The sequence below is a fragment of the Pithys albifrons genome, chromosome 3, assembly GCF_047495875.1.
Source record: "Pithys albifrons albifrons isolate INPA30051 chromosome 3, PitAlb_v1, whole genome shotgun sequence".
In the NCBI taxonomy this organism is placed as follows: Eukaryota; Metazoa; Chordata; class Aves; order Passeriformes; family Thamnophilidae; genus Pithys; species Pithys albifrons.
In genome coordinates, this window is record NC_092460.1 from 22,420,148 (window position 1) to 22,445,353 (window position 25,206).

At 44.3% G+C, this 25,206-nt stretch overlaps 1 protein-coding gene across 13 annotated transcripts in view; it reads right to left on the bottom strand.

The window, feature by feature from the left end:
- The window catches only part of IQSEC1 (IQ motif and Sec7 domain ArfGEF 1), a 356,985-nt gene that overhangs the window by 32,556 nt on the left and 299,223 nt on the right, over positions 1–25,206 (bottom strand). For all 13 annotated transcript variants that reach the window (XM_071550977.1, XM_071550976.1, XM_071550975.1 and 10 more), the window contains 2 exons: positions 20,478–20,760; positions 14,367–15,631 (listed from right to left, as the gene is read on the bottom strand). In XM_071550977.1, coding sequence (XP_071407078.1) covers positions 14,367–15,631; positions 20,478–20,760 — 1,548 coding nt within the window. The remainder of the gene's footprint in view (positions 1–14,366; positions 15,632–20,477; positions 20,761–25,206) is intronic.

Here is a 25,206-nt window from a genome sequence, read left to right on the forward strand (position 1 = left end):
AACCATCCCGTAGAACACATTGCTCACTGGTAATAGCTGAAAGCATCTTTGAAAGCATCAAAGAGCTTTGCATGTTATTACACATTTCCTTGCTCCATAATCCTTCCAAAGAGAAGCTTTGTATTCCAAGCAGCTTCACTTGTCGATGCCAAAGACAAGCCCAACACAGCTACTCAATGCTCCTGTTACTGGGAGAGATGGACCTTCCAGAAACTGAACTGAGAAGCTGCTGTTGAAAAACAAGAAACAAAGAACACCCCTGGACCTCCCAGCCTGTTGCTGTCAAAAGTTAAACTTACTGAACAAAACCAAGTGGTGTAATTTGCCAGCTGAGAGTACCAAAAATAAGGGGGGAAACTAAAGTTAGCCAAGTAACAAAAAAAAAAGCACTTAGAAATGGTGCAGCTCCCATATAATTTAGTTTTCTTCTTTGTATTTAACACACCCATTGCCCCAGATTTCCATCCCTCAGACAAGCACCTTCCCAGCTGCTGCAGTATTTTACATCTCTTTATGCATCGCCTCCAGACTGAGCTGTAACCATTTTCTCACCTCAAAACAAAGCAAGCTGAAATCACTCAAAATTTTAACTTGTTCAGAAGTGTGTTCTGATGAGGAGGGTTGGGATGGAGCTGGTTTGTGGCAATAAAACAGAGTGGTTATAAAGGCAAATACTGCTCGTATTTAAAGTGATGCAAACCTCCCCTCCCACTGTGCACTGCACTGCCACCAAGGAACTCATGTTAGAGACATTAAAGGGGAGTCTTTACCGAATCAGTGATTCCATCATCAGCTTTATTTTGCAAGGAATTATAATGTCCACCTGTCTGACCTGAAAGGTATTTCCTTTAAGGCAAGAAAAATCAGTTTCTAAGGACAAGGTGACAGTGCTATTTTCAGACAAGGTTGATCACACGACCATAACCCTTCCTCATGGTTTTTAATTGCAAACAGCATTACTAATACATCCCCATTCAATTCTTCTACTCCTTTACATTGCATTATTATACACTTAAGACCCTATTAAGAATTAGACAGATCAGAGAAATATATGTAATTTAATCAAAAGGGAGTTCTCAAATCTCAACTTCTTGCATCAGCTTTGTGGCTCTTTTCATCTGAAATAAGATTACACACATGGTCATCCTCTACAATTAATCTCCTTCACACTAAAGAAGTATCTCTTTTTGGTAAGTAATGTAATTGCTATGTTCCTGTGCTTTTGAGCTGTATTTCAGAATTCTTAATCTTAATTTAAATTCAGAGCATCCAACAAAAGCAGAGTCTTTCTCTCCATGCCCCTTGTTGGTGAGCTGCATTTGTCCAGAACATCCAAAGTGATACAAACCCAGGGGAGTTCCTTTCAGCAACTGTCAAAACAGGACACAGAGAGCACTCAGGAAGCACAGCTTGATCCCAAGATCACCTTTACCTGACATGCAGAAAATGCTGCATCATTACTTACCTGACTAAAAACCAACCTGAATTCCTTACCTGCAAACACCTGACCATTTCAAATCATCCCAAAGGTGACAGAGGATTTTTATTTAATTTTATTGATGTAAGCTCCTTCTCACCACACCCCAGGTGTGACATTCTCTAATTCAAGAGGAAAACTACTGAATAGAAAATGATGTCTCTGTGAGAGTGTCCTGAAGTGCTGTGCAAAAAGCACCTGGGACCCAGTGGGGTTTGGGGAGGGCAGGTTTAAAAGGCAACACAAGCAAACAGGGGTTCTCCTGCTGGCCAAAACAGCTGTTTTCAACTGGACAAACTTCCTTTTTTCACCAAGCCCTAATTTTTCCTGAAGTGTTGACAGGATGCAGAGAGGAGTGGGACATGAAAGGGTCATAATTTAACATGGGACAGGACACGTGGCCTAAGCTGAACCTCATTTCCGAGGTCTGCTCAGAACTGAGCACAGACCTTTTTGTACTTACAACAAAGAGTCTTTTGTGATTAGGAAAATTCCCAGTGATGGCTTCTTAATTACACCTACCAATAACAGGGAAGATAAGAAGTCTATAAATAGCAATCAAGGAAGCAGCACAAGCAGAGCAGTTATTTCCAGATTTGAATACATTAACCAGTATCAAAATAAACCCTCTAAAGCTACCAGCTGACATAGCTGATGAAATACATATTTCCAGAACTTTTGGTATTTACAGGATTGTTTCCAAAATAAACCTTAAAATTGTCTCCTGTCTCAAAAAACAACAGAACAGCTAACAAAAAAACCCAACAACAACAACCCAAAACAAAACAAAAAACCAAACCAAAAGGAATCTACTGAAAGAATAATGAAAATTACAAAAAAACCAAACTAAGGTTTGGTGATGCTGTTTACATAAGATTCTCAGGTATTGCTTAAAGGGTTAAGGATCTGGCCAGGAACTGATTAACAGCAAGATCTTTACGGTGGTTTAAAGTGAATTTTAGGGGAAAATATTGATGGAGGATGTAATGCAAACTTCAAAATAACAGATCAAATCAGTATATTTTAATGAATTCACTTCTTCAAGAGTACAGGCCAAGCTCCTGTCTTTGTGTGTTTCTGAAAACAGGCTGGATCCTGGATCCTGCAGCAATTCCTGGAAACCAGCATCTTTAAGAGGAAGCATATTCCAGGAATTACAATACAAAAGCATGCACACAAAACAGTTAAAAAACAAAGAGCAAAATCCCCAAACCTCCCTAAAACCCACTCCCTCCAAAGCCAAGCCAAGATCAAATTCCTGCCCATCCCTGCTCTAGTCAGTATTGTGCCTTTCCCTCCTCAGTGTAAAAGTAGAAGGGAACTTATTTATTTAGATGGGAATTATTTATTTACTCAGCAAGTTCTACCTGCAGTACTGAAAGTGTAAATTCAGTGGAAGTTCAGGTAACTTGCTGATATTTGTGCAGATCTCATTAGAGTGGGGGTTTGTTGGGGGTTTACAGCTTGGGAGCCAAGAGTGAATTGTTTTCTATTTCTTTCCAACAGCTGTGCAGGTCGAATCTGAAAAAATCACAAGAAGCCCTCAATGTTTAGGGGTTTTCTTAATCTAAGTGATGTCTGCGGCCCTCCTAAGAATGAGCTCTCCTTTGGAGTAGAAGGGAAAAGAACAATTATAACATCAAAGGTGGTACATTCCTGAAAGAAGTGTCCCTTATTCAAGTTAGGAATATATAAAGGAACAAAAAAAAAAAAGACAAGTATTTTTTTCATTAGACTAAAACCACCTCATGTCTAAGCAGCACAGTATCATTAGACAAACACTGCATTCCTAATCTATTGACATGAGCAAACCAGTGAGGAGAGCAGGGATTCAGACAGCTGTAATTCAGAATATGTCCTTATTTGTCTCGAGCAACTTTCACCTGTCAGAGGGAACACTGACAGACAGCTTTAAGATCCAAGATATTGCAAACATTTACATCATGTGAGACTATCTCTACCTGCAAAGATAATCACCTTCCAGCTGCTGCAGAAAATCTGCATTGCCAAAGGTAAAAAATAGCCTAAAACTCCACAAATTACTAAATATGGACTGTCAAAATGCCATAATCCCAGTCCCTGGTTTGACACCTCCTTTGTTGAACTCTGTCTGCAGAATTGCTCAAGACCTGCCTGAGTTTGGGAAAGCAGAAAGTCAGTCAGAAACACCTCCTGCCCTGGGAAGGGGAAGGATAATGTGCTGGGTGAGTTCCCAGGGACAGACACACCGAGTGCTGTTGGAGCTAAAAAAGCAGCCCAGAAACACACCCTGTGCTGTTGTTGGACATGAAGCAACACCAGAATCCAAAGGGTTTGCGTTACCTGGGTATTCAAATGTTATCTTTACAACCATAGGAAATGCTACCTTTGCAAAACCACTGCGGTGATTCTGAGAAGTGAATTTGGTAGAGGGAAAGCTTTTAGTTGGATTGGGGATGGTGAGAGAGAGCAGCACAGGCTGTGCTGTTCCCTACAGGACTTACAGCCCTGTCACTGCAAGGCAAACATTGAACCTGAGCGCTGCAGGGGCACTGCCAGCTCTTCTCTCATTCCTCCTGCTGGTTTGGGATTTCCTGACAAGCTGAACTGGGAGAAAAAGGTGTTTTGCTGGTTTAAGTTGGGACTTTTTTTTTTTTTGGTGTGTGTGGTTTGATTTGGTTTTCATTTGGTTTTTATTATTATTTTTTTTAATCCAGCCAAGCTCCACCACAGCTGCACCATCAGTTGTACCATCCAAGCCACAGTGTGGACAAAGTGCCATTGTCCACAGCAGCCAAGAGAAGAGGATAAATAACAAGCACCGCCTCAAAAAGAAACCTGCCCCAAAACCACAGCACAGAGGTGGATAAAACCTTCCCTGCTCCTGACTGGCTAAATGTGTAAAGCTTTCAAACACCCAAACCACATGAAATCTTTGTATTTCCTTTAGGAGCTCAGATGATAATAAAGCTGCAAAATGGAAGCATTAATTAACAAACAAGCACAGAAAGCAGCTTGCCCAGGCCTAGATTTCCAACACATAGCAATGCCAAAAGTATCATTTCATGTAAACCAGGGATTTATTAACAGTGTAAATAATCAGAAACATACTGTTCTTTCAGCTGCCTGAGACAAGGGGGATAAAGGCAGCCCAGCTGAAAATGAGAAGCTTGGTGAAACTTCTAGAAATTCAATGTTTCTGAAGGCATATCTATGATTTTTGGTTCCTTGCCTTTGTTCAGGCACGCACAAAATACACTGAAAGCACCATGAGCTGAGAGAATCTAAAACCCAAGCAAACCAGAAGTACAAACACTTTTTGGAGGCTGTTAACACTGCAAACAGAAACAGCTCACAAATGTGCTGCTGCCAAAGAAATCTTTTCATGTCAGGGGTGGAGAATTTAATGCAACTATGATGCCAGGCTTCTCTTTAAAAAAAAAATCCCTTGCCTTTGATACCAGAGACCTCATTTTGAAAATATTTAGAGTTGTCACAAAATTAAGCACTACTTGAACATTAAAAACTAGGGATGGCTTTCTTACAGCAAGAATCTAAGGCTTTTCTTAGAATCATTTAAGAAGTTAAATATTTTTTGTGACCCAAGTTGGCAATAACAAGCTGGTTGAACATTCTCAGGCTGGCAGACAGCTTCATTTGGTTTCTGTGAGGTTGTACTTCTTCCTTTACTTTTGCTGAATAGCCTATTGCTGCTGCAGTAAAGCCAAGAGAATCCCTATGGCTATTTTAAACCCTCTGGCTAAGAAGAAAAAACACAATATCCTTCAAATACTACCAAAAGCAGTGGCAAAACAACTTGCCAGAGTTCACTCAACTATACAGCAAAGGCAAAAGTAAGAAAATGAGAGGAACTGAGTGGGAAGCCTGAGTTGTGTCTTTCTCAGTTGCACAACTGTTTAATGAAGAGAAAGAAAAACTAGGTGGAAATTGCATCTTCTGGTAATTACAAGAAAAAGTCCCTGGGTTAGGAAAATAAACCAAGACAGAGCATATTTCTCACGGTTCCTCTGCATCTGATGGAAATGGGGAGACAGTTATTCCCCTGATTTGGCCTCTCCAGTTTGCCCCACAGGGGAGATGGTTCCTCCTCACATTGTGCTATGTTAGTTTTCTATGGTTCATTCAAAAACCAACCCAAATACCCCCCACCACAGATGTGAAGGTTTCAGCATAGCTGAAATTACACTGAATTAACCTCTGTTTAGGGAAAGTTAATTTATACTTGTGTCACCAATGAAAGAGTTCACTAGGAAGTGATCTCTGTGCCCAGCTGCATTTGGTGGAGGAGCAAAATAAAGAGAGGAAACTCTGTAGAGATCTATTTTCATCAGTTTGGGTAAAGTGACCCAAACAGGTCTACCATTACTTTCTGCCTGACCACCTGGTTTCTCTATGTCACCATTTCCTAGTAAAGTGCCAGGAAATTATACATTAAACATTACTACTGCTACTGACTGTTTAGGATGGTCTGAAAATCATTGTCTGAATCAGAGCTGATTATAAAAGTGTAAGAGGTGCATAAAAGGCACAGGTCCAAGCAGAAAGTCTGGGTTATTCTAATATAGGGGGGAAAGCAGAGCTTAAAGTTCTTTCAGAAAAAGGGTTTTTCTGTGTAAAAAGCATCATCATTTTTGAGGAACAAAAGCACAGCAAAGACAATCAGAAGGCACACCCCAAGCAGTTGCAATGCAGTAGCTGGACATGTCCTTGCTAGTAAAAACAATCCTGAGTCATCATGCTACAGCACATTTCCTAGCTCCTCATTATTCCCTCTTGGCAGTGGGCAACCTGCTTTTTCTATTTTTTCCCCTACTCTCTCCTTCCTCAGGAGAAAAAAGGAAATATTTTAGTTAAATAAATGGCCTAAAACAGTCTTATGAGGAGTTTCTCACCTCCTCTGACCCCACTGCATCTCTGCATTTCTCAAGGAGTAGGAAAGGAGTCTATAGCTGCCAGCAGAGCAAAACACACTCCACTTTGGGATAAATGTTTGGGAAATGGGCCATTTCTCTGAAAACTGTTCACCAGGGCTGGGTATTGCCTTTATGTTTATGCAACTGTTGGCAGGAATGAGACACTCAGATGACTATGTCCTTTACATGGAGGAACTGTCCCTGTCTTTACTGTCCTCTGGTGTCCCTGCCCTAAAATCCTCCTTCCTCATCCTCACCCCAGTTCCACCCAACAGAAGCATTTCAGCTTCCATTTCTGCACCTCTGCTGACTGCACTGGAAACACTGCCAGGCATATCCATGCAAAACACTGTTGGAAGATCTCCAGATTTTCCATTCACAGATCCACCAAACCCCAATTCAGGACACAGAGGTGAATTCTTACACAAGAAGAGGGAGTTGGTATGCCCTTCTCTTCTCCTGAGCTCTGGTGTGTCTCCTGGGGATGGGCCTTGCAGGGCTGAGGGTTGGACCCTTGGGGATCCCTTCCAACTCAACATACCCTGGGATTCTGGGATTCTTTCAAGGGTTCCTACAAAGCCTTCCCAGCTCCCTATCACACTGTCCCCTGTATCCCTACAAAGGCAGCTGCTCACAGTTTCCGCCCTCCAAATTCCACATTTTGGGATGGGGGGGAAACCACTTGTGTGGAAGCTGCTCCCCCAGGCAAATTCCCCCATTCCAGGGTCACTCCCTCCTCACTGGCTGCACCCTGAGCAGCTCCCAGCACTGCCAGGGCACAGCATTGCCGGGGCACAGCACTCCCAGGGCACAGCACTCCCAAGCACTGCCAGAGCACAGCAGCTCCCAATTCCTGCCAAGGCACAGCAGCTCTCAGGGCACTGCCAGGGCACAGCACTCCCAGCACTGCCAGGGCACAGCACTCCCAAGCACTGCCAGGGCACAGCACTGCCAGCACTGCCATGGCACAGCAACTCCCAGGCACTGCCAGGCCACAGCAACTCCCAGGGCACTACCAGGGCACAGCACTCCCAGCACTGCCACGGCACAGCACTCCCAAGCACTGCCAGAGCACAGCACTGCCAGCACTGCCATGGCACAGCAACTCCCAGGCACTGCCAGGCCACAGCAACTCCCAGGGCACAGCAGCTCTCAGGGCACTACCAGGGCACAGCACTCCCAGCACTGCCAGGGCACAGCATTGCCAGCACTGCCATGGCACAGCACTCCCAGCCCTCCCAGGGCACAGCAGCTCCCAGCCCTCCCAGGGCACAGCACTCCCAGGCACTGCCAGGGCACAGCACTCCCAGGCACTGCCAGGGCACAGCAGCTCCCAGGCACTGCCAGGGCACAGCACTGCCAGAATATCCAGGGCACAGCAGCTTCCAGCACTGCCAGGGCACAGCACTGCCAGAATATCCAGGGCACAGCACTGCCAGAATATCCAGGGCACAGCAGCTCCCAGCACTGCCAGGGCACAGCAGCTCCCAGGCACTGCCAGGGCACAGCAGCTCCCAGCCACAGCCAGGGCCCAGCACTGCCAGAATATCCAGGGCACAGCACTGCCAGAATATCCAGGGCACAGCACTGCCAGAATATCCAGGGCACACCACTCCCAGCACTGCCAGGGCACAGCATCTCCCAGTTCCTAGCATGTAGCAGCAGGAGGGAGACTTGTGCCTGGAATGCTTAAGAACAGGGATGAGGTAATGGCTCTTTCTGGGATCCAATTCTGCTGCTCCTTGTGCAGCCCTTCCACAGCTACATTTGCTTTGGTACAGTTTCTCCTCACTTTTCATGGCAACAAAAGGGATCCTTGTGCCCATATTTGAAACTGGTGCTTAAATACACTATTATATCTATACTATTGCTTGAACCCATAGTTGCACATTTCAGCTGGTTTTTATGGCAGGACACAATTTATGCTAATTGAAGCATTTGTTTTGGGGAAAAAAAAACGGGGAGGAAAAAATGGGTCCTGAGGGAGAAAAGGTAAAACACACACAGAACAAAGCAAAACACACACAGCTTTTTTTTTTCTTTGGGTGTTTCTCACTTAGGGCTAAATGTTTTTAGAAATAATGAGAGCCATATTAAGAACATTCTTCTCTTCTTAGTAACTCCTCAGCATGTTAAAGGACCAGTTACATGGAGTGCTTTGATTTTCATTTTTGTTGGAACCCTCTGTGGCTGAATAATCTGCAGTCCAGATGTTGCAATGACAGTAAAGTCCCCCAGCACATACATGAGGATGGCAAATGGCCCCACTGTGAAATCCTGAACGGGCTTCTTCTCTCCCTTTTTCCACTGAGTATTTCAAAAAATCATAGAAGACACACAGTTTGCAGAGATATTGGAGATCAGCTGACAAATTGAAAGAATCAGTCAGAAGGTAAAGAGAACAAACGTGGTTTGATTTACTCCTTCTCTCTCCTACTCCACCTGCACTTACAAAGTCTAAAGTCATTAGAAATATTTCCAATAAACTTTCAACTTAAAATTCTAAGTATAAAAGTACATGTTTGCAGACCAGCTATTAGAATGCTGAATGGATGCCATGAGACCTGACTACAAGCAATTCAGAGTTTGTTCAGCATCGAAATTGAAATTCATTAGGCATGTGATTGGTATAAACTGACAACATTAGATTAGTGCAGTTATTACAACAGTTAAAATAATGACTTTTTACAAAACTTCTCTTTTAAAACAAAATTAGTAACATTTGGTAAGTTTTAAGGATTTCAAATAGAGAAAAAGTTGGTAGTACTTTCTGAATCCAAATTACCTTCAATCTCTACCTACATGTAAATGATGGAAACCTTATAGCTCTGCTGAACTACTAAAGCTGCTTTCATGGAAAATGAAAAATGTGCCTTCTTACAGTGTTATTATTGTGTGCCTCAGATTTCCAACAAGAATTCCTCTAGAACCTGTAATTTGCAGTTTTGGGTTTGGTATTATCCCACCAGCACTCAAAAAATCCCTTTCAGGTCTGCTTAGTAAAATAAATAACTTCTTAAATTAACATTCCAAGGAATCTCAAAATATTAAAAAACTCTGCTCCTGGAATTAGTATCCAATTCATGTCAACAGTGGGTTTTAAATCTTGCATAAAATCCTCCACATCGTGCAATAAATGAAGCCAGTGGGGCTTTCAGGGCAAAAGATGATCCATCATTGCATACTGCAAACAGATCCTCGTGCCTTTTTATCTCTGTCAATAAATCCTTTGAGAGAACTTAGGAAGAACAGGAACCTTGATAATGGCCCCTTATAAAGGAAGCCACAGCCAAACCTTCAGAACAGGATGTTGTAGTGCACTGAGGACACTTGGGAGCAGTTCTCCATCTGTCACTACCCTTTCCAGAAAGCAAAAGGGATGACAAAAAGGGAGGTGAGGGGTAAAAGGCATCTGGGAAAAAAGACTGTAAAGTTATTGCCAGCCTAACCTGTGTTCTAGCACTGGGAGGTGGGCTTAAGCCCATGTCCCTCCTGGATGCACATGTGACATCAGGATGTACAAAAAGAGCCCCTGACAAACGTGCCCCAGCACAAAGAGCAGAGCAGTGTGGTGGGAATGGCCCACGAGCTGCACTGCCCAGCCATGGCAGGAACTGGCACCAGCACCAGCCAGACTGGCTCCCATGGCAAGAAACCACAATGCCACAGGAACACTGCCAGAGGAGAGGCCAGTTTGGTGCCTTCCAACAGGTGATATCCCAAAGGAGATGCTAAATATGACTCCAGGCTCTGCTAGGTTAAAAAAGGAGACTGAGCAATGCAAAATTTATCTCCCATATTTTATAATCCTTGGTACAGGCACATCACGTTTTCAAACCACTCTAACATTGCCCAAGTTTTGCTGAAAACAGTTTATTAATACAGAAAGTCCTTGTGCCTCTGCCCAAGAGTGCTGAACACCCATGCCCTGCCCCTGCCATGGCCCAGCTGGGTGTGGCATTGCAGTAACTGAAGGCACTGCTATCACCAGACACACCTGGCAGCCACAAACACTTGAGGAGGGGCCAGAGCCATTGGCACTCCCTTGGGGGCACAAGGCAAGGCTTTAAGGCAATGTATTTCTCCTTGCACATGCACAGCCCTGCACAGAATTCCAGCCCATTCCTGATGACTGCAGAGCTGAGCCAAGGGCAGGATGTGTCTCCTTAGACCACTGAGGTTAAACCATTCAGTCCTATTTAATCTGTCACAGCCATCAGTGCAGCAGCAGCAGAATGGAACCTGAAAATCCTACCAGATTGGGCTGCAATAACTGGCAAACCTGGTATTTCCAGCCTGCAGTCAAAACAAACAGGAGAATGAAATCATGGCCCTTTTACATTTTTTGCTCTTGTTTTTCGTTTTAAAGCAGCAGTCAAAAGGCCTCTTGAAGCCTTGTTTATAAGCAAACCAGTGTCAAAGGCTGGATTTGCATTGGCAGGGTTTGGAGGCTACAAAATAAACCTTTCTGGGTAGTGTTTTCCTTCTGCCTATAAGGGAGAAATGGTTTCTAGTGTAAATTCTCCCAGATTATGTCCCTTTCCAACTGCCCAGAGGAAAATGCCTAATTCAACCCAGCTGGGCTGCCCAAGCCTCCCTGGGAGCTGCTGCTCTCTGGGCATGCACCTGCAACCCTTCCTTTGGGCAGGCACTGAATGGGCACACACTGGCAGCCTATTGACAGGCGGAATCACCAGTGCCGTTCAGCACCAGGCAATGCACAGAAGCTGCTACTCAGCTGCAGTTTCTTTGGCAGAAATCCTTCCATTTGGGGGATACTATATCGTGGCTACTACAAAACATCTTGTAAAAAGTGCACTTCTTTTGCTCAACACTACAGTTCCAAACTGACTGCCAAGTTATAGTCTGAAACAAATTCTGTGATCAAGTGTTAATCACAGAACCACAAACTGCTTTAGGGTTGGAGGGGACCCTAAAGATCATCTAGTTCCACCCCCCTGCCATGGGCAGGGACACATTCCACTGGAACTTCAAAAACTCCTAGAAAAATGATTTTCAGTTACTTAGAGTTTTTTCTCCTGTGTCCTGTGCTCTCTGTTCTCCAGGGATCTTTGTGCTGCTGATGCTTTGCATGTATCAGTGATTATGTTAACCACACCACCAGTTGTGCTCAACTTCTACTCCACCCATAACTGCCTATTCTAACAATGGGCCGCTGGTAAAAAACTGCACTTTGGCTTCTGAAAATTGTTATTGTAATAGGAAAACCAGAAAATCATCAACTGAAGTTTCAACTGTGACAACACTTTTACAAACTTCATTCGTTTGGCACTCCAAGTGAACAAAGCAGAAGTATTGGCTACAATTCATGCAAGGTTCTGAATTCTTTGCATTTTAGCCAAGCTTCATGTACCACAAAGAGATTACATGATTATTTGTTAATTAAGGTTTGGAATCTTAATTTGCAAGGAAGATTTCAGAGATGTAATGAAAAGAACATGAAACTCTTGTAGAAGACATCCCTAAAATTTCCTCAGGTGGATGAAGACATTTGGAAAACACTTGCCTACTTGTACTTGGTGAATTCAAAGCCACATTTTCAGTCCTTCCTCCTGGGTGGAGCCCGCATCCTCTCAGGAGCTCCCTGCCAAGGCTGTCACTGCTTCCCCATTTCACCACCAGAAATGTGTCACGAGGATCACATGCTCAAGAGAAGCTCATGACTCTGCTGCACTGCCCTGACCCTGGAGAGCAGATGTGCCCCATCCCCTCCCAGGTGTGCCCCTGGTCCCAGCACAGGAGCACACACAGCCCATAGCACAGAGGGATGCACAGCCAGTCCCCTGCTGTATGACATGCTGGGCACCTGCATTTTAACATGCAAAGACGGGACTGATCTTCAGAAAGCCCATCTGACCTGGCTGGGCAAACCTTTGCCCTGTACTGCCTGTGGAACAGCAGCCTGTGCCAAGGAAACCAACACGTGGGACGTGGTTTTCTTCTCAAAGGGCCCTTGGACATGCAGGATGCTATTAACTCATGTGCCAAGAACAATGAGCATAATGCTCAGGAGGTTAATTAAAACTAATGCACCTGTACAGCACATAGCTAGAAGGGGAAAGGATTCTTCATCTGGGAGAAATCATCCCTTGCAAAGTCTGGCAAGTGCCTGAACATGATCTCTATCCCTTCACTCTCCTCACAAGATCAATGTGCGATCCCACCTGACACACTCTTAAGAGACTTTTAAGAGCTATTTCCAGCTCCCTTTTCAAAGGAGTTTACAGACTCATGCTCCATCACACTCTGTGCTGGTTCAATATCTGACACTGCACATTACTGAAAATGTCACAATCTGCAGACCTGAAGGGCCACAATCAAACCCAAGATCCAGGGCATACTTGGGGCTGTCTGAGCCATCAATAGAATCAGAGTGACTCAGCAGAAGGTCATGAGAACCTTCTCTGCTCCATCAGTGATGGAGATGGATGCAGCTGGGGGGAATGGAACAGCCACACACAGCAAAAGCTCTCACACAGGGGTTGCTGCCTGTGCAGTCCTGTCTTGCAGCACCCATTGCTAAGGAACTGCACATCACCTTACAACAACCAATATATAAAATAGATTTCTCCCTGTGCAAGCCCATGCAGCCAGATCACTGAGATGTGTTTCAAATAACAGTCTCTTCTCTATCCCTGATATTTATTTTCCCTTTCAGCCTCCTACCGATGTGTCACTGGCAGCATCTGACAGTTTACAAAGCTCTCATTCATCGCTGCCTGAGCAAGTTTTCCATTCACCTTTTTCCTCCCAGGCTTCTGCAGTTGACTCATCAGACTGTGTTACCAAGCCCAAAGCTCACTGATCACTGACTGTAAAACCCCAGCAAACAGCCTGTTCTTTAACTCTCAGCCAACAGCAGCACCACCCTCCTCCCCACCCACCCTGCCAAGGATGTTATTGTTTTCAAAACTCCTTAAAAAAGCAAATTGGGATGTCTTCCTACCCAGTCAACTCCATGAGCAGAGATCCTATGCCTTGTACAATTCCAGCTGGTTAAAAGCTTCCATAAAGGCTTTTTCTCAAAGATATAAAACCAAACCTCAAAGTGTTTACAGCCCTACCTGCTGATCCAAACTGGAGCTGTAATACACTGCTTTAGGAGCATTAGTGCCAGAAAAAGTAATTTACTTAAAATTTACACCCATTCCAGGGCAGGGAAACTGGCACACTAAGCAGTGAAGGAAGACCAGGAATTCTAATGCCGACCTCCCAGCTGTTCTTATCTTCAGGTTATAATAGTTCTAATGAGACCCATGGGAGTACAGAGTTTAGAGCAGTTTATTATTTGTACCCTCTCTCATAATATTCATGGTTTTCTGCAGCCACATGGGAGTGTCCAAAGAAGAAAGTATTTCAAAACAACAAAGAAATGTGAGAAAGTTGACAGAAATTTTAAACAACTCCATATATAGGAAAATCATCATAGGCAGAAATACAATTTTTGTGATACTTTCATGATCAAGAATAAATATTTATTTAGCATAAAAATATTCAGTGCCTTGGTTTTAAGTATCAAAGTTTTAATGAAATCTACTGAAAAAATTCTAGGCCCCACCAGTGTAATTCAGGAAATTCATCTCACACTGCTTGTTTTTTCCAATTCCCACATGACAAGTCTTACAATACCTACGTGATTAGAACAGGAAGAAATGTGAATTTGTTACAACACCAAAAACCAGATCATGATCAAGCTACCATACTTCTCCACAAGAAAGGAATCAGATTCATCTTCAATAATTTACTACTGTTTGTATAACTATATTTTTTGTTTCCCCCTGAAGCTGTTTAACTATGGAAACATCAACTTGTAAGTTACCAGTGACCACAAGCAGCCTGTTATGCACTGAAAGGTTGGTATCAGACACCAGCCTTACCTTATCCACCACAAGAAATGTATTCCTGGTTCATTCTCCCAGTGACACAGAGGGAAAGGCTGGAAATGCTGTACTTACTTGTTAAAAAGATTCAGTCCAATCCTATAGTGCCGTTTCCTGATAACATCGTTACTGAAGGCGGGAGAATCCCAACTGTTGCGAGTTTCTTTGTGGTAGGTTTGTTTGCTCAAGGTTTGCTCCCTTAGGCTGTCTCTGGAAGAAGATTCTGAGCTGCAGTTTATTGTGTCATTAGAGTTGGAAGTGCTGTTGATGCTGTCGTTGTCTCCATCGGAATAGTCAGACTCTGATTTGCTCTGCCTGTTGGCTGTGCCATTGATGGCTAAATGACTGTCTATAGGCCTGGCCCTGTGTCTGGCCTCCTGCTCCTCCCGGGTGATGATCTTGGCAGGAATACTGTGAGGGATATGTTTGGGGCTTCCCTGCTGACTCGTGATCCCTCGGTCATAGGCGTTCTGTCTCTTTAGTGAGCCTCTCTCGGAGCGATCGCTCAAGTCCACGGAGCTGTCACTGGGTGGCTCTATGGTTAGCAATGGTAGGTGATCCATTCTCATCCTCTGCTCCTGGCATTCCAGGGAAGGGGTACTCCTGCAGCTCGTATCAGTGTCTATCTTATCATCTTTGTGGGTCATGGACCAGTACTCTTGGGAAGAGTTCATGGAGCGGAGCCGCAGATCTGACTCCGTACTGGACGGCCTGTCCACAGACTGGGAGAGGGGAAGGGGTGGAGACAACTCCTCCTCATCGATGTATAACGTGACATCACTGTATGATGCTGTCATCTCATCAAGCTTCCTGTGATCCACATTGTGAATTGCTGGTTTGGTTGGCGCACAACTATCCCTTTCCATTTCACGACTTCTGACCTGCTCCGCAGCCTGGATTTCATCCGAGTGGAGACTACGGCAGTTCAGTGCATCGTCAATGGACTCGGCAAGGGATTTCACCTGCCTGGAGAAAGCATCCTCCAGTTCTGTTATAGCATCAGTAAAATCAGTAGATGCTGCTGGAGACTTCATAGTAGCTGTTTCTCCAAGTTCATCGCATTCAGACGGCACCAGGGATCCCAGCTTTGACCCATCATTCGTAACAGAAACTTGTTTCCCTTCGAAGTAAGAGCTGTGGACTTTCTCAGGTCCTTCAAAGGAAAACTGCATTCTCATATTGGACAGTACAATGCGCCTTGACATGCGATTTTCAGACATAGAACTCCGGAGGCGCTCGAAGTTCTTGTTCATCTGATACTGGCGGAAGGCGGTTTGGATGGTGCGAGCAGCATGTCTGGTTATGAGACGGCCCCCATACTTGCGTTCTAGCATCTCCACCTGTGGGAGCAGCAGCACAGGTCAGCTGGAACTCAGGGCAGCTCAGAACAAGGTTAAAGGATGACAAGGAACAAGGGCCAATACCCAAACCCCCTCCCCAAGTTTTAGGTCTGTATGCTCTAGCCTTATCACCAAGCGTGTTCTGTTCTCTTTACCAGGATATGGTTATCGTCCAGTTCTCTGTACTGTAGCCTAGAGCCGAATTAATCAGGTAATGGTAGACATTTGAATAGAGCAAAATGGTAGCTAGCCAAGAATTTTTCTACTAGTTTCGGCTGGGTCGCCTATGAAAGGAAGCAAGCTGGGTCAAGGAGAGGAAGACTAATTGCGTCCCTTGTTTTGGGGATGAAGAACAGAAGGACCCCTCCGCAAAATTGATGCCAGAAGAAAACACCGCCCCAGCTCCGCCCAGACCCCGCTTGTAATCAATATGTAATGGGATGCTGTAATCCCTCATGTTCAAATGTATAAGTTAGCCTGTTTTGACACCTGTCAGGTGAGCAAGTCTCTGCAGCATTTTGCTGCCTTGCTTCCTGAGCAGAAATAAATACCTGCTGCTAATGGATGCAAAAACCTTCTCTTAGCAGTTATTTTCACAGCGTTTTTGCTTATCAAGGATAACACAAATAATCATTCTTAGAACGTTTTCATTTTCAGCCCTTTTTCAAAGTAAAAACTCCAAACTCTAATAGTAAACCGAACAGTCGTCTGCGAATTCCACCCTAAAATACAAAAATATGACTATGTGAACACTGTCACATAAGATTAAGGTGTTGCCAACTTGTGTGTTCATTTCAATTTTGGTTTCCACACGTTGGCATTGGTGTGCCCATGTCAAAGCAGGCAGGATAATAATGCTGTCACCCTCTGTAGGGACAACTGCAGAGAAGTGAATTCCATGCACAATGCAAATAGCCATATTTTGGGAGTAAATTCCCACCTTTCCAGGCTTGCATCTACATGAATGAAGCCCAAGGAGCATCGTTTCACCCAGGTCTGACATCAAAGCAAAACTGAGCCTCCCAGAACACATTTCCAGAGAGCTGTCTGTGATAGAAATCCACAAACACATTTTTCCTCATATAAATAACGCATTTCAGACTTTCTAAATACAAATTCAAATCTATTTTCATCCTTGTAATTACCTTCAAAATAGCCAGTGTTTCCAACTAACAGGATGAATATGCAAAATAAATGCTATCAATTTAACCTAGTGAAAAACAATGTGTTGATCCATCTGGAATAGTCATTATATATTTTCAAAGCATTGCTTCCAAAAGAAGAAACCCTAGAATGGTTTGGGTTGGAAGGGACCTTAAAGCTCACCTTGTTCTACCCCCTGCCACAGCAGGGACACCTCCCACCAGCCCAGGCTGCTCCAAGGCCTGCCCAACCTGGCCTTGGACACTTTCAGGGCTGAGGCAGCCACAGCTTCTCTGCCCAACCCTCAGGGCCTCACCCTTTCACTTCGTTAAAAAACACTGAACGAGATGAATAACTGCACCTATTTACCACCCTCGCTCCCCCAATATTTCAGTTCTGCTCTGATTAGTCATTGCCAGATTGATATAATTCACAAACACAAAACATTTACGACAAGTCACTATGTTTAGTGCTACAATTAAACCCACCAGTTTTCTGGCAGCATTTTGGTGTAAGTCCATGCAATTTCCATAATGCTGCAATGATTCAAAAGTCATTTCTTCCTGCCTGCAAATCCAGGTACCCTTTTTCATGAGACACCATGTTTTATTTACTTGTTTACATGCATGTGCACACACAGCCTCTCCTCCTCACACCTTGGAGATCTCTCCAAGGTATCTCCAAGTAACTGAGCAGAGGATCTTCATCCCCCTGGTATGGAAGGAACTAAATGCTACTGAAAGTTATTTTCTAGTCCATTAGGTCTATCATTTGGGAGTAGCTGATACATTCCTGTCAGTGGTCTCACCAGTTCAGCAGCTCCATTTCCCTTCCACATGAAAGATGATCTCCCTCTTTTCTTGCTGAATTGCTGCTTTTTAATTTTTTTAATTAATTATAGATACAAAAGTTATTCTGCAGTTATTGGCATAAAATGAGGAGGCCAATTTCTCAGATGGGCTCAGATCAGGATTCCTGCTAAGGAATTGTTCTTTTGACTGTATCTTCAAACTTCTTTTAAAAAAGCTCAAAAAACTGTTACTGATCTCTGAGCAGCTCCAAATTCCATCTGGATTTACATTTCCAGATGTAAATCTCTGCATAATTTTCTAAGGTTTCTCTTTAAACAATTGATTAACCTTTCACTCCCCAATGGGGGTTATATTACCCTGACACTTGCCCATGTCAAAGAGACTCTGAGGTTACTTGTAAGGCATTCTGAAGATTCAAAAAACTATTAAGAACTTCTATCAGCTCCTTCCACTGCTGCCAGACATCTGCTACTATTTCTATTTGTAGTATTCAGACACACATGCATATATATGTATGTATGTTTATATATATATATCACATGTATTTATATAAATAAAGAAATCGTAAGAGATTATTTAGCTGGACTAATCTCAAAATAAATGAACTGTCAATTTAGTTCTCTCAACATTAAATGCCAAACCTAATGAAAAGTGAACCAGCATAGCCAGTAAAAGAGAATAAAACAAAACCTAATATCCTATAAAATAAATGACCTGGACTTTATTCGGGTTTACACAGAAAATAACATTATCATTGATTACCATAAATTAGGGGGTTTGGTGGGAATTTAAATTGAGAGTATTTTCACATTTGCCTAGATAATTTAGGCTTGTGATTAATATCTCTAACAGATTTTAATACCAAGTTTATGAAGCTTTTCAATGCATATTTAATGCAGGTTGCTTTTAGGCAAAGTCTTGGACATTTTCCTAACTAGATTTTAAGTATCTTCAGCTATTTCAAGGAGAGCTTTTTAAGAGGAGTAAGTAACTCTTCAGTCTCAAGCTTCCCTCAGGTATCACTGTCATTTTTATTGTGCAAGACTCCCTGAACAAATACCAAATAACATCTGCAGTGCCCATTCTCCATCAAACTGCAGGACAGCACAGATGGAACTGGGCTCCGTGGAACACCTGCAGTGCAGGAGACCTCTTGAAAAAGCCTCACACTCTGTATCAGTCCCTGAGGAGACATCCAGCAACAACGACTGCCAAAGGTGGAGCAGGAAGGAACAGCTCAGATCTCACAAGGAGCTCCAACTTAACAGCAGGGCTGGCATCAGGAACTTGGTGTTTGCCCACAGTTTGGTGGGCATGGAGACTAAACTAAACTCACATCTGCTTTCCCACATACTGGCTTCAACTTTGAGGCAGAGCTCAAGATTTGTTCTTCCAGATCCTTCTAGATTCCCCAACCTGAAAATGAGACCTGGCCCCTATGAATTTCACTGACTACCAGTGTTTGGTCCAAACTCAGGAGTACTTGGCTTCCAGTCTCTGGAATTTGCCACATTCACCATATTAACATATAAGTTGGAGTGACTATGGAATACACCAGATGATTCATGACTCCTGGGGGTGGGCCTGTGCAGGGCCAGGAGCTGGATCCAATGACTCCTGTGAGATTCAACTCAGTGTGTTCTGTGATTCTGTAATGAGACCCCTACCCAAAAATCTCCTCCAAACAAAAATATATTGATGCACTGGCTATTGCTCAGCTACCAGTGAATCCAGAGCATCCTGCATATTGGCTTATCTTATAGAGCACCATTTTCAAATGATAAATACAGCAATAAACATCTTTTAAATACGACTACATTCAAAACAAAGCCTAAAAGCAAAGGCTGACTGTCTTACAGAAGTGCCTTTTTAGGGACAAAGGCTTTGAACATCTACATCCAGTTCCTTGTAAAGTATATGGGAGTCATGCCTAGTTAAATAAAGCCAATTAACGCCTTGAATTCACCTCACAGGTATAAGAGAACATTGGTTGCAATTAACTTCTTCCTTTATTTCAGCAAGAACAAAAATATCCAGGTTTCAAAATGGTTCTTTTGCTTAGAAAAATATTTTGCATTATTACATTCTAGTACTTGTCCTTAGCATAAAAATCACAATTTCTAGTAGAACAGTTTTTTATTATTAAAACTACTAACAATTTTTTACACCTTTCTTCAGGAAGTGGGGAAGGTGTATGGCACACAGGGGTGACACAACACAGGATAAAAAAGTCAAAAACCTCAGAAATGCTGCTGTAGGGCTATTTTGAACTAAGCTGGTCCCAGGACAAAGCATTTTCAGCATCACAGCTGAAGTGATGCAAAAAAAGTATTTCCCCCGTTTACAGACATGTTGCCATTGTCTTTAAATCATAGAATCATATAATCAGCTGGGTTGGAAGAGACCTCTGAGATCATCAAGTCCAACCCTTGATCCAACCCCACTGTGATCACCAGATCATGGCACTGAGTGCCACATCCAGTCTCATCTTAAACACCTTCCAGGGATGGAGAATCCACTCCCTCTCTGGGCAGAACATTCCACTGCCTGACCACTCTCTCTGTAAAGAATTTCTTTCTGATATCCTAAACCTCCCTTGGCAGAGCATGAGCCCGTGCCCTCTTGTCCTACTGTTGGTTGCCTGGGAGAAGAGACCAACCCCCACCTGGCTAGAACTTCCCTTCAGGTAGTTCTGGACAGTGATGAGGTCACCTCTGAGCCTCCTCTTCTCCAGGCTAAACATCCCCAGCTCCCTCAGCCTCTCCCCAGCTTGTGCTCCAGTCCCTTCTCCAGCCTCGTTGCTCTTCTCTGGACCTGCTCCAGTACCTCAATATCTTTCCTGCACCGAGGGGCCCAGAATAGGCAAAAAACAGGAAACAAAGCTCAAATACCTGCTTATCTTGTAGGTCTGAAGAGAGTTCATAGCTCTCAGAAAGCGATCTTGACCTTTTGATGGCTTCCTCCTCGGCTTGCTTTCTCAGGATGGACGTGGAGTGCTGCAGTTTGGGCCGCCGAGCCCTCTGCTGGCCCGGGGAGATGGAGTAGAGCCCGTAGGGAGAGGGGTCGTAGTGCTCGGGGCTGATGGCAGAGCTGTGGGTGATGGGGCCCTGGTGGTAGCCAGAGGGACTATCCAAGGACGTGCCAGTCTCACTGCTTGGAGCTTCACCCTCAACACTGCACAGAAGGAGAGACAGGGAACCATCAGTGAGTACAGCATGCCAACATTCTCAGTAGTTTTGCTCCGTGACATTTCAGACACCCAGCACATTTTGTTGAAATTCAGGTGCAGTTATTACAGGTAATGTGGCTTTCATGTCAAACACCAGTTTTTGCTGTACTCTTAGCAAGTCCCAGTTTGTCGTGCAGACATCACCTTTAGATCATGAGTCAGGCAGGAGAATGCAGGTTTCAAGCATTATCTGACTTTATACAGTAATTATCAATAACATTCTGAGTAAGTCACTCAGCAACTACTGTGTGAAATGAATGAAAACTTTTAATTTCTTATAATACTGCTCATTTCCAAGTTGCTCCATTCAAAGTGACAGATGCTTGTGTTTTTCCTTGCTTTGACAAATTAAAGCAATATTTTCTTGCCCTCATATTATATAAAAGGATTACTTTCCTGGAGATTACTCAGCAGAGATTTGGGATTTAATGGATCTTGGGAGCTACTATGTTTCTAGAGACTAAAGCTGGGAGAAATCTCATTTATTTCTCTGCTGGTGAAAGACTGCTCCCATGGGATAATTTTGGTATCCTTTGGAGTAAAGCACTCCAAGGGATGTTGTTTCCAGCTAATGAAAGCAATGTGGTTTCAGGTGAAGAAAACACATTAGGAACTACCTGGCAAATAAAACACTTTATTTTCACATGGATGCTGTTATTGCTAAGGAATAAAGGAAAGGAAAAACCCTTTAGTATTAAAAGGGCTGTACACAATAGGAAACATTTTAAAGCTGAGCCGTGGGTCCTGATGGCAGAGAATTTGTGTTTGGTTTGTATTTACAGCAGGGCACACTCACACTGCAATAGCACATGCACTTTCACTCCTCCACCTTTTCACATATTCCACCTCAGCATGTCCTGTCTGCTTCATCCTGTGTACACAGAGCATTGAGAGAAGAACAAGACTGCACTTTTTGTTTAATCCCTCAAAAGACTCAGAAAGCACTCCACACATGCACAAATATGAGCATTTGCAGCACTTCCCCTAACTTTTGGTTTAGGAAAGATACATCCAAACTCCAAAGGAGTAAAATTCCACATTCCCACCACACCCTGTATTTCATATTTTGCCTTCATTCACATGCAGAGGAGCATAAAAACACAGCTCTCCTGTTGCCTCTCAGCAGCCCCTTCAGAAAGCACAGACCAGTTTCTGGAAGAACCTTCTCCACCAGACTGCAGTGCCAGGAGAGGGAACGGTTAACACTGCCCAAACCCTCCCAGCCTGAACAGTGTGTACTTTTTAAAGGGAAAGAGAAAAAAACCTCTTCGATTTCTTGAAATGCTTCTATAAATATGTAAAACTGAAAGCAAGGACTCTTTCTTTGCCCATCAAAATATGACTCTACCCAAAAGGTATTTTCAAACATACTTAACCCAAGCTGGAAATATTTTCAGTGTGCACACATTGCTTTTTCCAGAAAGGAAGCTGACAGGAAACTAATCCCTTTCCCTCCGTGATACAGCTGGCTTTCAACTTAAAAATGATAAATTAGCCAGAGTTCTGCTAGTGACACTGAAACTGTGTAACCACCCGCTGAAAACAAACAAATCATCCCCTCGAAAGCCTCCATTAAAGAAATAGTGTCACATTCACCCTTTAAACGCAAAAACATGTTTCTCTGTTCTGCCGGCTGTGAGGTCAGGCTATTCTGGACATCACAGGCTCCCAGGGCAAGTTTATCCATAAGCACTTTTCATGCAAGTATGGAAAATTTGTTTCCTACAGGAAGATAGGAATTATCACTATTTCCCCCTTCTTAAGTTTGTGAATTCTTTTGCCATCATCACCATTGTGAACTATTTAAAACCCTTTCATGTTGATGATAGTCTCCTATTGACATTTTAATGGTGATACCTCCAATGGATCACTTAAGTTTTTCAGCAACAAAAAGGTACTGCCCTGACAGAAAAAGGTGGAAGAAGGTCTTCCCAAGGCTCTGATTAAAGTTGAGGGTTTCTTCTTAATTTTAGTTTGCCTTTTGTACTTTCTCCAGGTATAAATGTGATGCTTGACTGACTGTAATGCTTGATCTCATTTTGCTCATAGGCCTATTTCCTACCACCTGACCTTACCTGTTCCCTGCCACTTGACCTTTGAAGCAGGGAATTAATTACCTTTGACAACAGGCAGCCTCCTGCTAAGAGCAGCCCTTCCAAACACTCCTGCACAGGCAGTACCACGGATTTTAAGGCTTCCTCCCATTCAGCTCTCCTGCCTCTCAAGAGCAGCTGAAGCTCCATATGAGTTCTCTCATTAAAATGAAACACCACTGACAAAGAAAAGCAGCTTGCTTTCTACTTCCACTACTTTACATATGTTTGGAAAAGAGAAATATTTCAACAAATATGCCTTGTGTGAAGCTGTAAGGATGACAGGCTGGATTGCTCCACAGAAGGGGAACAGCACCCAGAGCTTGCAAGTTCTCTCTGAGCCACTTCCCATCATTTGGCACCAGTCCTGGTTAACTGGAGAGGTCCCAGCTGATTGCAGGTTCCCACCCACCCACACCCATCTGCAAGAAGGGATGGAGGGATGACCTGGGCAACTCCAGGCTGTCAGCCTGACCTCAGTGCTGGGGAAGGTCATGGGGCAGATCATCCTGAGTGTCACCACACGGCATGTGCAGGACAGCCAGGGGATAAGTCACAGCCAGTGTGGGTTTGGAAGAGGCAGGTCCTGCCTGACCAACCTGATCTCCCTCTATGACAAAGTGACCAGCCGAGTGGGTGAGGGAAAGGCTGGTCCTGGATGAATAAAGCCTCTGACAGCGTTTCCCACACCATTCTCCTGGAGGCACTGGCTGCTCAGGGCTCGGCTGGGTCACTGATCTCTGGGCTCAGAGCAGGCCCAGCAGGGGTGGGGATGGAGCTCCCTCCAGCCGGGAATGGCACCGGGAGTGGCTCACACAGGGGCAGTGCTGGGGCCGGTTCTGTGCAGTGTCTTTGTCCATAACCGTGCCAAGGGGACCGCGGGCACCCTCGGGCTGTTTGCAGGTGGCACAGGCTGGGCAGGAGGGCTGATGTGCTGGAGGGCAGGAAGGCTCTGCAGAGGGCTCTGGCCAGGCTGGATCCATGTTCAGCAATGCCAAGAGCCAGGTCCTGCCCTTGGACCACAACGGCCCCAGGCAGCGCTCCAGGCTGGGAGCTGAGCGGCTGGAAAGCTGGGAAAGCCCTGGGGGTGCTGGTGCCAACAGCTGGACACGAGCCCAGGTGTGCCCAGGTGGGCACAAAGGCCAAGGGCCCCCGGGCTGTGTCAGCAGGACAAGGGCAGGGACTGACCCCTGTGCTGGCACTGCTGTGGCTACATCTTGAATCCTGGGGGCAGTTTTGGGCCCCTCAGGACAAGAAAGACATTGAGGGGCTGGAGCATGTCCAGAGAAGGGAACGGAGCTGGGGAAGGGGCTGGAACACCAGGGGTTGTTCAGCCTGGAGCAAAAGAGGCTCAGGGGAGACCTGATCACTCCCTATAGCTCCCTGACAGGAGGGGGGAGCCAGGTGAGGGTGTCAGGCTCTGCTCCAGGGAACAAGGGACAGGACAAGAAGAAATGGCCTCAAGTTGTGCCAGAAGAGTTCAGGTTGGATAGGGGAAAAATTTCTCCATGGAGAGGGCTGTCCAGCCCTGGCACAGCTGCCCAGGGCAGTGGTGGGGCCACCATCCCTGGAGGGATTTAAAAGCCATGTGGATGTGTCACTTGGGGACATGGTCAGTGGTGGCCCTGGCAGCGCTGGGGAAATGGTTGAACTCGATGATCCCAGAGGGCTTCTCCAACCCAACAATTCCAAAAGGGACTCTAATCCAGACTCAAACATGAGCCAGTCACTGCAGGGCTACAGGAGTGGTTCTTATCTATCCACTTATTAAAAATGCCAACCCGAAAACATCAAGAGTTCTGCTCCAGGTGTGCAGCAAGAACTTCAGTGTCCCTGAGGGAGGGAGCAGAGGGAGCAGCTGAGACACCTCTCTAGCACTGCTCCACTTCCACAGCCACCTGCACACACTGCCCTTCCCACACAGGAGAGGAATTAAATACACTGAGCACACTGCAAAAATGGACAATGTAACATCTTGTTAATTAGTTTATTTATTACTATTATAATAATTTATGGTTTAATATATATGTGTTATAATAAATATTAATTAAAAGTCCCAACTGAAAATAGAAATAACTTAATAAAGGTCTCCAGTTTGAAGCATCTGCCACCTACCATACAAGTCCAGCAGAATTACTGATGATTTTAGTGTTTAAAAAAATATCTAGTAGATTAATTTAGTCCATCTCCCTGCAATGTGTCACTGCATATTACTAGTGAACCCAGCAAACTGTTGAATATTCCAACTGCTTAGTATGAGGAGAATGCAAAACAGTTGAAATTAACCTTACATTTTTA